The sequence below is a fragment of the Barbatula barbatula genome, assembly GCF_947034865.1.
Source record: "Barbatula barbatula genome assembly, chromosome: 8".
NCBI classification, from domain to species: domain Eukaryota; kingdom Metazoa; phylum Chordata; class Actinopteri; order Cypriniformes; family Nemacheilidae; genus Barbatula; species Barbatula barbatula.
In genome coordinates this window covers 24198935-24211415 of record NC_136771.1, presented here as the reverse complement: position 1 = coordinate 24211415, position 12481 = coordinate 24198935, and the positions used below count along the sequence as shown (strand labels likewise).

At 38.2% G+C, this 12481-nt stretch overlaps 1 protein-coding gene across 1 annotated transcript in view; it reads left to right on the top strand.

Moving 5' to 3' along the window:
• Window positions 1–12481, top strand: part of pard3ba (par-3 family cell polarity regulator beta a) — a 99042-nt gene that overhangs the window by 24088 nt on the left and 62473 nt on the right. Inside the window, 3 exon segments of the mRNA XM_079463406.1 lie at window positions 5606–5706; window positions 9207–9277; window positions 11863–11949. Coding sequence (XP_079319532.1) covers window positions 5606–5706; window positions 9207–9277; window positions 11863–11949 — 259 coding nt within the window.

Here is a 12481-nt window from a genome sequence, read left to right as displayed (position 1 = left end):
TTGTAGAAATTTTGGTTGGGCACTTTTGTAAGAAAACATCCAGAATGTGTAGTAACCGCACAGCGACACTTGGCAACCTTACCTACCCTAAAGGTCGGTCCATTCGCCGGTCACTTTTAAATAAATTTATACCATTCTCGTTGGCCTTGCCACTTTTGATCCCATTATTGGCTAAACTTCCCATAATGCCGTTCTCTAAAGCCAGACTACAGGCAGATGTCCCTGTGTGTACACCTCAAACACAGCAATGTCATTACATTACAAAAAGGCTCACTGTCAGCTGCGTACACAATACTCGTCTCGCTCATTTATCAATTAAACGCTGCCGGCACAAAGGAACCGTGCCCAATGTAGTTTAGAAGCCATAGTGTGTGTGTGTGTGTCAGCACTTGGGATATGCTGTTGAAACTCGGCCGGGCGACAGCGACGTCTAAAAAGAGACTTATTGAATCAGTCTCACTATAGAAAGGAAAGGCCTTCACGGGATCAGGGTTAACTTCATTACTCTGTGTGTGTGTCGGAGGGGTGCAAACAGGAATAAAGGAAGCATTTGAATGGGTTCATGCTTGGTCGAACCTGGGTTGACTTTTGAACCGTGTGCAATGCTAATGTGGTTACAGACGTGTGTCTGTTGGGCCAACTCTGGTTAAGTTTGGAGTACTTTGTTGTGCGTTTATTGGTGATGTCTTGAATCCTATATGGGAAGAAATCATTGTCATGAACATGTTTTGGGTTACACTTTAAAAAGGTTGTATTTATAACCTATTTAGTACTATAAAAGTACTAAAGAGTAAAGTAAAATCAAAAGTTGTATCTGTCAACATTAGTTAATGCACATGGACTAACACCAAGAATTGTTTTGGCATTAACCAGCATTAACAAAGATTATTCTATTATGAAAAACTACTATAGTGCACAAACTATAAGTGTTACCATATGGTTTCTTAATTTCCCAATACGAATATACACATTAGTGGTGTAAGAAAACATTTAATTCTATAGTCAATTTATACAATGAAATATTATTTCATTCAATTTATTTTAAAAGTTTTATTTTCAAAACTTTAACAACTTTAAATAACGTTTTTGTTGTATAATTGACAACATTCAAGGTTTCATTGCTTTAGTTTTAAGGTTTGAAAATTAAACTGAATTTTAATATCAAATTAAAAAAGGAGTTTAAAATAGCTTTCTCTAAGAGAAACCTATGAGAAAAAAAGCAAAATAAAAAATTATGTTTTTGTTGATGCCAATTCATGTGTTGGCAGCTCAACCAAACGAATCAGAGACGTCACACTGTAAATAAATTGTGTTGCTTTACCTCTATAATACTTTTCATAATTTTTGTTGTCTGCGTAATTTATTATAAAATAAAAATGTAAGAAAATGTTTTCTTTTAAGCCGATTCCTACTATAAACTCTATAAATTCTACCATGTGATGAAACAAAAAAAACCTAAGATTGTATTTGGTCTCAGATGTTGACATTTATTCTGTGAGGGGGTGGGGCTTAATCGAGTGAGTGACAGGTGGCGACTGCTAAATGAAGATGGTTAGTGTGGGTCAGTGGGTCACAGTCTCAGACTGTGGGTCAGAGACAAACATTAAAGCACTCAGCAAAGAGGAGGTTAAAAAGGCGGAGATGACACACGGGATGATTGACGGCGTGGCAGATGTCAGTCAGAGCTCACGGGACCAACCTCACACCTGCTGCGAAGTGACTACGTTGTTGTCACGTGACCTTGTCACGTTTGCTCCGCGTAGGCACCGAGACAGTTAGTAGTCAAGAACTTGCGTGTGAGCATGTACAGACTTATAAATCGGTCACTTTCTATTTTGGTTAGGGTGCCGTATTAGACAGCAGCTGCCTATGTAGACGGCAGACTGCAGTGGTGCCATCGTGTAATCAATATAGTGAAATATACTATGACTTTATCAGCTGTAAGTATAATGTAAGCAATTACTAAGATGTACTTTCCTGAAGAACACTATAAAGACTTTGAATATGGTTAAAAGCCACAAGCGTACTTAGAACTTACAAATCAGACAATGTTGCTCACGTTGCCCAAGTTAACAAATGAGAAGCCGGTTGAGCAAAGAGTTTTTAATGTTTATGAAACCACAGGTCACAAGCTTGTTCCCTTTAAAGCGTAATGGTTCTCCGACACGGGCCAATCCGTCTCTGCTTGGCTCGTCTCTATGGACCGGCGGTACGATTATAGTTGCATCGATCCCTGACATTCCCCGGTCTCATCTCACACATACTCTCTAGTACTTTACACAGCGCTCTCATGGCTTCTACCTACACCTGAGGCAGGGTCGCTTACCCGTCAGCATGATAAAGTCATTGATTAGAAATGGGACAAAATGACAGGTAATGGGATACAGATATCCAGCCTCTCTCTCGGTCTGTGTATCGGTTTCTTAGTTATCTGTTGGGTCTGTATTGTCTTAAATAAAAAATAAAGATGGTGAACAGGAATTGGTATTTGAATCTGTTTATTCTTAACATTTGAATACACAGAGTTTCAGTCTGGCAAACTATGAGTCTTGGTGAGGTCATCTGATGGAACATGAATTAAAGGGATAGATCGCCCAAAAAACAACATTCTTTCAGCCGGTACTCACCCTCATGTCATTCCTAACCTGTATGACTTTCTTCTGCACAAAAGAAAATATATTTTCAAAAGAGTGTTGGTAAACAAACAACATTGACCACAAAACCCCTGATACATTTCTCAAAATATCTTCTTTTGAGATTACAAGTGAAAAAGGGTGAATAAAAGATGACAAGATTTCATTTTTAGTTGAACTTGTTAATAAGGTAAAAAAGTTTCAGCACAGACGGGTATAAACCCAAGCACAGAGCCGTGACCGGCAGACAACGCGTGACTGCAAGAATGTGCCCGCTTGACCCCATTTCACATGACAGACCTCTCAGGGGTCAAAGGTCAAGAGGATTCACCCCTCTGTCCTCTGTCCTGATATGTCAGAGCAGATTTCCTGCTTCATTTATAATGCTAAGGAATTGAAATTGACTTCAGGGCAAATCTGGGAATTTGGGAACATTATTGCACAGTTAAGACTTTCAATGACCTTTCAAACGACCTTGGCAGTAACATGTTAATTTTTACGCCAAGACCACGTTCTGCTGAAGGATAAGGAATTTCCACCATCAATAATTTGTGTTGATGAAATCCAGGCGTAAACGTTTTCCCACAGCTCCCCTTTACATCGTCTTGGCCCCTACTAGAGAGATGTCCATATCTGTGTAAGCAATGCAGATGGGATCATATTGATTTTTTTAAGGCAAGCAATTAAATGGTGTTTAATGATTCATTATTTTATGTTAAAGTTTTTGAAACTCTTTTACTTAATAATGTATTTGCCATAAATGGTTGGCAACCATAATTTATGTATTTTTTCAAGGCATTGAAAAGCATTAAAACACCTTTTTGTTTTTCCTGCAATGTATTTTAAGGTCTGTAAAAGTTTAACCTTTTGTTTATTATCTTTTTATTATTTGCATACTCTTTCTCTTTATTTTAACCCGATGACTGATGTTGTGGGTGTAATGTTCTGATTCTTTCTTTATTTGTACTTTAACTGTATTTATATTTAAACTGCAAAGACACACTTGTGACATTCTCTGAAATGAGTTACTTTCCTGGAAGGTGAAACCCAGACTTGTTCCACCCGGTTGGCCAGATAGCCAGCAATTAAAGGTTTTACCTAGAATTACTTTTGTCCTTAAAGGTTTCCCACAGATTTTCTTCTGTCTTTCACAAGGGCCCAAAACTCAAATCAACACCTAAATTTAGTTTGCGTGATCATTTCTTTGGAGAAATGTAACCGAGTCTGTAAACCGGTACCAAGCTCCACCAGGCTTTAGAAGATTGTGGTTTATAAAGACGTTCACCTCAACACTGCACAGATCTTATGTCGTCTTGAGAATTTGTAAACTCAAGGGAGGTCGGAGATGTTTTTAGCGTAAATGTCCTTCATGAGGTCAGCAAGACATACTTAGTGGGTGATTTTTTAGCTCTTCTGGTGTGGCGAACTGCTGATGAATGTTATGGTAATGGGTGGAGGAGTTAACTCGGGTTAAAGCCGGTAGACGGAGTGCAACAGATTGGACAGACAAAATTGTTAAATTGTTAAAGTTTTAGCTCACACAAAAATGAACACGTAGCCAAACTGAAACCAAAACACACCCACGTGTTAAATTGTAATATGATAATATAATAATTAGGGCTGTTAAATGATGAATCGCATCCAGAATAAAAGTTTGTGTCTACATAATAAATGTCTATTTACTGTGTATATTAATATTGCATACACATAGCTGTATATCTATATTAAGAAAATATTTAGATGTATTCATTTATATTGACCAGTAATTGAAATTATATATAAATATTTATTGATTTTTATAAATATATGCATGTATGTTTTTTTATCCAAAGCGTTTACATTGCATTATACTAATGCCCATGCTCTAACCACTGAGCCAGCCTTGTGACTGGGTGGGTTTTGCGAAATCCTTACAAATAAAAAGTATTCAAAAGTGCTTGCAAACTTTAATAACACTATTTAATAGTTTTAATAAAGTCCCCAAATACAAAATTACACAGTATTGTAGGTGCTTGTAGTTATAACATATTAACCATATCGTTTCATTTTGCAGCACATGTCGAGTTAGAGCGAGGAAATTTGTTTGTGTGTACAGGGTACATTCATCGCTATTATACAAAAAAAAAAACAGTAAAATGCTGTTTCCCATAATAAGTAATGTTTACGAGTTTTGACCTTGCTGCCGTGCCAGCGTTGGACACGTTTACGTTCTCGAGATGTCACAGTGTTTCCAACCTTATCTCAGAAGGTCATGGAGATCCTCTCCAGAATGCACAAGGTCTGTCAGATAGCCCTAATAAAAAACTCCCCCATTGCATTTTTCCATGCAGTTTTATTTGGTAGCTGTAAAAGTTGGAGTCGTTTTTGATGGATCTAGCATCCTGTTCCCATCGCTGTTTCTGCTGAGTCCGCTGATGGCTTCAGAGCTTTGGCTGTTGTCTCTCTCGTGAAGGCCAGATGAATGGAGTTTGCGTCTCATCTGATTCACTCGCGTGTTTGTGTTACGTGAGATTATATTGTTGTGCTTTCGTGTGGTAAATTCAGCATGATTTGAATTCAATGTGTGTTTATGTGCCATTCGGTGCATGTATGAAAAGATTATATAAAATACAATGTGATGATGGCAAATTGGTTATACAGAACATTGCTGTAATTTCTTATGGTACACAACGATCAAATGCAAATGTGTGATCAGTTGAAAGGACAGATGGCCAAAAAGCGTGTTGATTTGGCCGATATATTCACCTCCTTTAACTTAGTTGATACAGTAAAGCCAATATTTTCTTCTCTAGCATATTTCAGTTGGTTCCATCGTAAAAATGGAAAAAGCGAAGCGATGGTAATACCATGGTACTGCCACACTACTTCTTTCTAAGGGTTGGGTCATTTTATTTAGCATTTATGATGTAAAATAAAATGATTGAAACTGCAATTTAATATTTGTTTAATTTTTTACTTATTTTTCCCATCAGCCACTCCTCTATTGGTCAGAAGCAGCAGTGACCCCGCCCTTGCCCCGCCCCTGGAAGTGTTTTCATTCAACCCCGAGGAGAACATCAAACCTCTATCAACAGTAAGCATACACGCGTTTACACTTCTGATGTGCGATTCATGTGTGCACTTGTTTTTTCGGCTGTTGCAAAAGATGAAGGCTGAAATATTTCACACTGCATTTGTTTTGTTTATTTGCCTGATGTCTGAGTTCTGATGTATTTAACTTGACTTTATTTTTGTTTACTTTGTCATCCTTTTTTGTCTTCTCCTGCACTTCTGTTTTCATCCTCAACGGTCTTCAGCTTCCACTGGTTTTTTATGTTCTGTACACAAAACCTGTTACACACTTTTGCTAGTATAAACTGTACAAAGTTCACTTTAGAGGAGTAGTTAAAAAAAGCCCCATAGACTTTCCATCGTAGGAATAAAAAATGTTTTAAAGTGAACTACTACTTTAAAGGGATTGTTCACCCAGAAATGAAAATTCTGTCATCATTTGCTCACCATCAAGTTCAATTTAACATATAAAAAGATATTTGGAAAAACGTTAGCAATTTTTAGTTCTGGGACTTCATTGACTACCATAGTGAAATGATAGTCAAAGATCCAGAACTGTTTGCTTTCCTAATATCAACAGAACAGAAAATAAACGATATTTTTTTCTACTATGGTAGTCAATGAACTAAACACTTCTAACAATCTTAAAAGAATCGAGATATGTCTACAGGTTTATACCAACTTGAGGGTGTGTAAATGATGACAGTGTTTTTATTTTTGGGTGAACATCCCTTTAAGTATCAAGTAAGCAAGTTTCTTTTTCCACGTTGCATTTTTGAAAGCCAAAGTGCAAGATGAGCAGTTTGTCTTACCAAACATAGCACACTATTTCTCCACATGCGGCATACTTTTTCAGCATACAATGATTTAGGATGTGACATAGTATATAATATATTATGAATTAAGATTTAGTTCTACCAGCTCTTCACTGTTCTGAATTTTGTACTACTTTCAATACTTCACCGAATGGTTTGCAGCAAAAAGACAAATAGAACATTTTAATTCTGCCGTTATTTAAAATTACCCCACTCTCGGGCTTTTGAAAACTGCTGAGTGTATCAGGAGTACGTGCATAAAACCGCCGCATATCTCAGAAATATTATCATCAGAAAGGCAAAGAAATTGTTCGAGATTCACAAGGCGTCTGCAGAAATACAGCTCGCACACCCCCGTCCTACATGGCTGTGAGCGACAGTAATCATTGCGGTGGAGTTCTCAATGACAGGGTGGGAGAAAATTAATGCATCACGCCGCCGCACTTTTCAGACCAAGAGAATTCATAAATATGTGCGTCTTCTGTCACCTGAATAAATATCTGCTTCCGTCAGTGCCACCTCTGCAGATTCAGCTTCTTCTCACAGACGTTCTGTCAGAAATCATGATCAGATCTCGATTCAGACATGTTTTTGTGTGCTGGCCACTGTTGTTCACAAATAGGAATGGAATGTGAATAAATCCAAATTTATTGGATAATACTACTCACACTCATACTATATAGAACGTACTATTTAACGGCCGATAGGTACTTATTCAAATTCAGTACGTAATGTCACAGTTTGCGATTTCAGACGCAGCTATTGAGATCTGTTTAGGAGAAGGTCTAGATTGTAAAAAACCTTTAGATCCGTAATATTCCGGCAGTTTTAACATTAACATTCAGGAATGATGAGGACGGGTTTGGTGGTTGATTGGTTGATATGAGTTTTTGTTTCCGGTCCAAAGTAATACTTTGATAAATCACAAAGATGCTATTAAATTGGGCAGCACCGAGAGGGTGAGTCGATCTGCAGTCTAAAGAAGATTGAAGGGAGGGTCTTGTGGTTCTTTAAAACTCCCTCGAGGACGTGACCGTCAAACCCTGAGCGCCGCATCCACAGGTACCACAACTGAAGCCAGAGTTACGGCAGGGATGGAGACCCCGCGGCACCCCAATCCCTTATCATCAGTCCCAGAAGCCCACGCGGAGAGCTGGCGGTCTACTCCAGTGAGCCATGACACAGCGTTAAATGAGGGACGGTTGCTGTGCTGCTGGGCTGTGCTGATTCAGATGTATATACAGGAGAGCATTATAGCTATGATTATATTTTCTCCCTGTTAAAGTCTGTTGTGTGTGGCGATGTTGTCTCGTGCATACGTCTTGATCTTTCCTTCTTATTTTCTCTCTTTCTAGAACTTTGTTTATGTGGTATTTTATCTGAATGTTTGATGTAAATATGATCGCATCTTTTGAGGTATCATGTACAGTACGTCAACGATCAATCTTAGCTGTTATGATATCTCCGTCAACTCGAGTGGGAGAAGGACAAATGAGACGGACTGAAAGGTCACAGAGAAACACGTTTGTGCTGTAGACACACACAAAGCAAAATGCAAAATCTCATATAAACTCTCGTTAGGCTTTGACGTTTAGTCAATTACCGCGTTCCCCAACAGCTTATAAGTCTTGTGTAAACAGCCTGCACACCCCCAGAGTCAAGGACACACATATTACATAAAAACTCTGATGCATGTGTTTACTTCACGCATTAACTTCAGCAAACAAAATGAACCACAGTAAACATGATTTCTGAGACACTTACAAAGTCCCAAATTTTAGCTTATAAGCATTTTTATTTCATTTGATACATTTGTATTTCATTCTTATGAATAAATATAGCTCATTTTACTACTGGTGTACTTTTGAGTTCCACCCTGTAGGAAAATTAACTATTATAGTAAAAGTAAAGCAACCATTTGAATAAACAGTTTAAATTTTTACTATAGTGAGCCAATGGTGTATTTGTGGTTACCATTGTAGAAAACAATTTGTACTATAGTTAAACCATGATCATTTTTGTTAGGTCTTGGCAATACATGTGTAAGTACCATGGTCATCATCCATCACCTTTAAAAACATTAAATCATCACAATACTGTTTTCTTTTATAAGGCGTGTTTTATAAAACATAGTAATACAACGGTAAATTTTGGTCATCCAGCTATCTTTCTTTTAAAATGTCCCTCTCGTCCTGATGTACTTAATAAAGACTGGAGATGCACATTAATAATAGCCCACTGATTCCGTCGCCCCACGGCCTTCTGCAGCATGTGGCCTGACGGGGGGATAATCGCTCGCCGCTCAGATAATCTAGGTCACTTTTTGTGCGTGTCCCATGTGTGGGGGTCCCCATGTGTTTGTGTGTGTCTTGGGTGGAGTACAGGGTACATTACTGCTCCATCATTAGTGACAGATCCACGCTGAGAGAAGTGGCTGTTTCTCTTCCCTGGTACTTCTGTTTTTTTCATGTTTGCTTAGTTTTCATTTTGTCTTGGAATCTATGTCTTTATCCGGGTGAGATGCTGATGGCTTTAAACAACAGATGAAAACAGAGAACGAGCAATAACAAACACACAGTAAAGTGTTTCATTGGTCAACTATGTTTAGTGTAAGGGAGCGGTTTAATTTGGGCTGGATTCTGTGTTGTTTTGTGTCCTCAAGGGGAAAAAGCCAAAGTAGTGGTAATTGTATATTTTGTGTTGACAGGAAACTGGTCATGCAACGACTTTGAAGGGAGGGGCCATGGACAAACTCAAGGCTGGACAAATGGAAATGAGGTGAGGGAGAGTTTGTGTGAAAGATCTGTTTGTAATAATCTGTCATGAGATTATATGTGGCCTTTGTTTTCAATGGTTCTTTGTTGGTGGATTAAGATATACTTTTACTTTTACTTGTGCTGTCAATCGATACAAAAAGTTAATGGGTTTAATCCAAATCTTTTTTGTGATTAATCGCACATAACATTAATGTTTTTAAATATACATTTGCATTCTAATAATTTCACATTTAATCTCCAAATTAATGTAGAAACAACAGATTTCTTTAAAAAAAAAATTTATGAGTGAATGCTGATATTAGTACTGCACTCTATTAAATTGATTATTTTTATCTTTACTTTAACATGAATTGAATATAAATGAATTCTATATGATTAGCAAAGTAGTTATATAATTATAATATAAGATATAAGATAGTATTTATTGTTTTATTATTTTAATATAATATATAATACTAATATACAGTATATATATCATCTTATTTCCAATATTAGTTTTTCACAATATTTTATTTTGAAGCATTGCAAGTTACAGTTACAAGCATTGAGCTATGAAAAACACAGCGTACAGTTTAGGCATGTGTAAAAGTCCTCTTTAATGCGATGTGCAGATTTTATTTGAAAAAGCCATTTTATGCTTCTCTACAGGAGCTTTCAATAACAAAACCGATCAGAGATCCTCGTGAAAAATAAACCTGATTTCAGTTCAGGTTCATTTTACACTAACACCTCATCGACGCTCAGATGTGGTTCACGTGTCCTAATATGTACACTTGTTGCCATAGCCACGGTGCAGCAGACGTGAGCGCAGCACGTTTTCTCCAGGGGCGCCGTGGCTCTTATCACAGGTCATGTGACCTCATCTCTTCTCCCTGAGAGAGGGATGGAGTTTATCTCCCGCCGCTCTTCACTGCTTCTGTCAATCAGCATTACTGATACACACACACTTGTACAGCTCATTAAACACTGAGGTGCTTTACAGTAGAGCACCGCCTGAGTTTACATCACCATTGAAGAAGCCTGTTTACACCAAGGACGATTGCAGTAGCTATAAAGTAAAAAAATCTAAATTAAGGAAAATTGGAGGATTCAACTAAAGCAGTAATGAAACTGAGGAACGATTTGGTTGAGCGCTTACACAAAATTGACAGAAGGCATTGACCGATGACCGGTTTCAAGGCATACAGCGGTTTTGAAAAGCTGCAGTTTCGCAGCACCTTCCGATCGAATTTGGCATGCTCGAAGTGTAGCGCGGCCTAAATCCTTTCTTGTACACTTCATGAAAAGAGTGCTAACAAGTAAGGTTTTGGAACGGAGCTCAAGTGGGTGTCAGGACAGTGTGTACCTGTGATTGAAGCTTTCTAACAGTCTTTTCTCTGGCAGTGATGGAAGACTTCGAATCATCTCTCATCTTCTAGCTTTTATTAGGATGAGAGATGCAGGTGAACACCTTTGCCTTTGGCTCTCCTCCCACATACTCAATGGCGATGACTGGAGCTTTCAGGTCATTTATTTGGCCATTAATATCGACCCGCAGGATAAAAGAGCAAATGGGTTTTGGTATGTGTCTGTGTGTGTCTACAAGAGTACCAAGCGGTGGCAAAAAATAACTGTTTATTAAAGGCCAATATTTGCCCCTGCAATAGATTTTTTAGACCACATAACATTTCTGAAATGTTGTTTTTACTTCATTTATATTTTGTCCTAGAAATGTGATCAAAACAGGTTAAATATCTGGTTTAAAATTAATCCGCTAGGCCTTTAAATGGAGTATATTACATTATTAAATGATAGTAAAGGGCTCCAGACTAACGTTTTTTACTTGGAGCACTGTAGCCCCTGAAATGTTTAGGAGCGCAAGCAAAACATTGGGGCCACACCTTAAATCAGCCTGCAATGCAATTATTCTACAATTTTCCTCAATGTATTTTACACGACGGATGAAACAGGGGTGTTATATTGGCCAAAACAACACAAAAATCATATATTGTCACATGACCCAACCCAGATGTTCAGTAGATACTTCATGAGTTAAGTCAAGGCTAATTTGAAAGGACTTTTACAGATCATCACAACTATTTGTGACACGTGTGTTCTTAAGGATTCAATTATTGATCCAGATCACCCTAGCAACTGCAAAGCAATGCCTCGGCAACCACCTAGCATTTTTCACAAGCATAGATGACACAAATGTTTTCGTCATAAATTGTGTTCATTTCATACTGTATGTGGAGGTGTGTATCTACAACCCATTTTCTGGTCAGTGGAGAGCTGATTGAACGTTGTAATGTCCCACACACACACTTTTCTTTACCTTTAAGCCTGATACATGGTGCGGGTTGCTTTCAACCTGGGGAAATGATGCAGGTGACACCAGAACCCACTCCATTGATATCCAAGACAGTTTCCAGCGTTATGACTGTTTGACTTGTCATCTTGACATGTGACTGTAATTCTGCTAATGTAATTGGGTTTCTCCCAAGGTTTCCACTTCCAAAGTGTATTTTTCAGTTTGTCGAAGTTGTTTTCCACTTTTCGGCCAAGAAAAATGCTACCGCTGTGACCAGATGTGTTTGTTTTCCTCAGCAAGCTCACCCGGACCGTGGAGATCTCGGGAGACATGGGGCCTCTGGGAATTAAAGTTATACCCTATTCTTCATCACTGAGCGGAAGGTAAACCACAAGCACACACACTTACGTGATGATGGATAGAAATGAGGTGCGCTTTCTTATATTACAGTGTAATGTGCTGATGCGCTTCTGAGCAGGCCATTCTTACGTTGGCTTACTTCATTCACCCAAAAATGAAATCATCTGTTCACCCTCATGTCATTTCACACCTGTTTGAGTTTGTTTCTTCTGCAGAACACGGACTACCTTGGCCCTTGTTGACTTCCATTAAATGGACACAAAACCATTTTTTCTAAGAGCATTGCGCTAGCAACGCCAAGGTCATGGGTTCAATCCCAGGGATTGCACATACTCAGAAACAAATGTATAGTATAATGCATAAATGTAAATTCTTCCTTTTGTGTTCTACAGAAGAAAAACTCGTATACAGGTTTCGTAAGACAGGAGGGTGAATAAATGATGACACAATAGTTTTTTTGGATGGACTATTGTGGTTCTGTCTGTTTGCAAGATTTGACATAAACCTCTGGCCCAATCAGTGGCGTTACGTTTGGGACTAAACCGATATTGAATA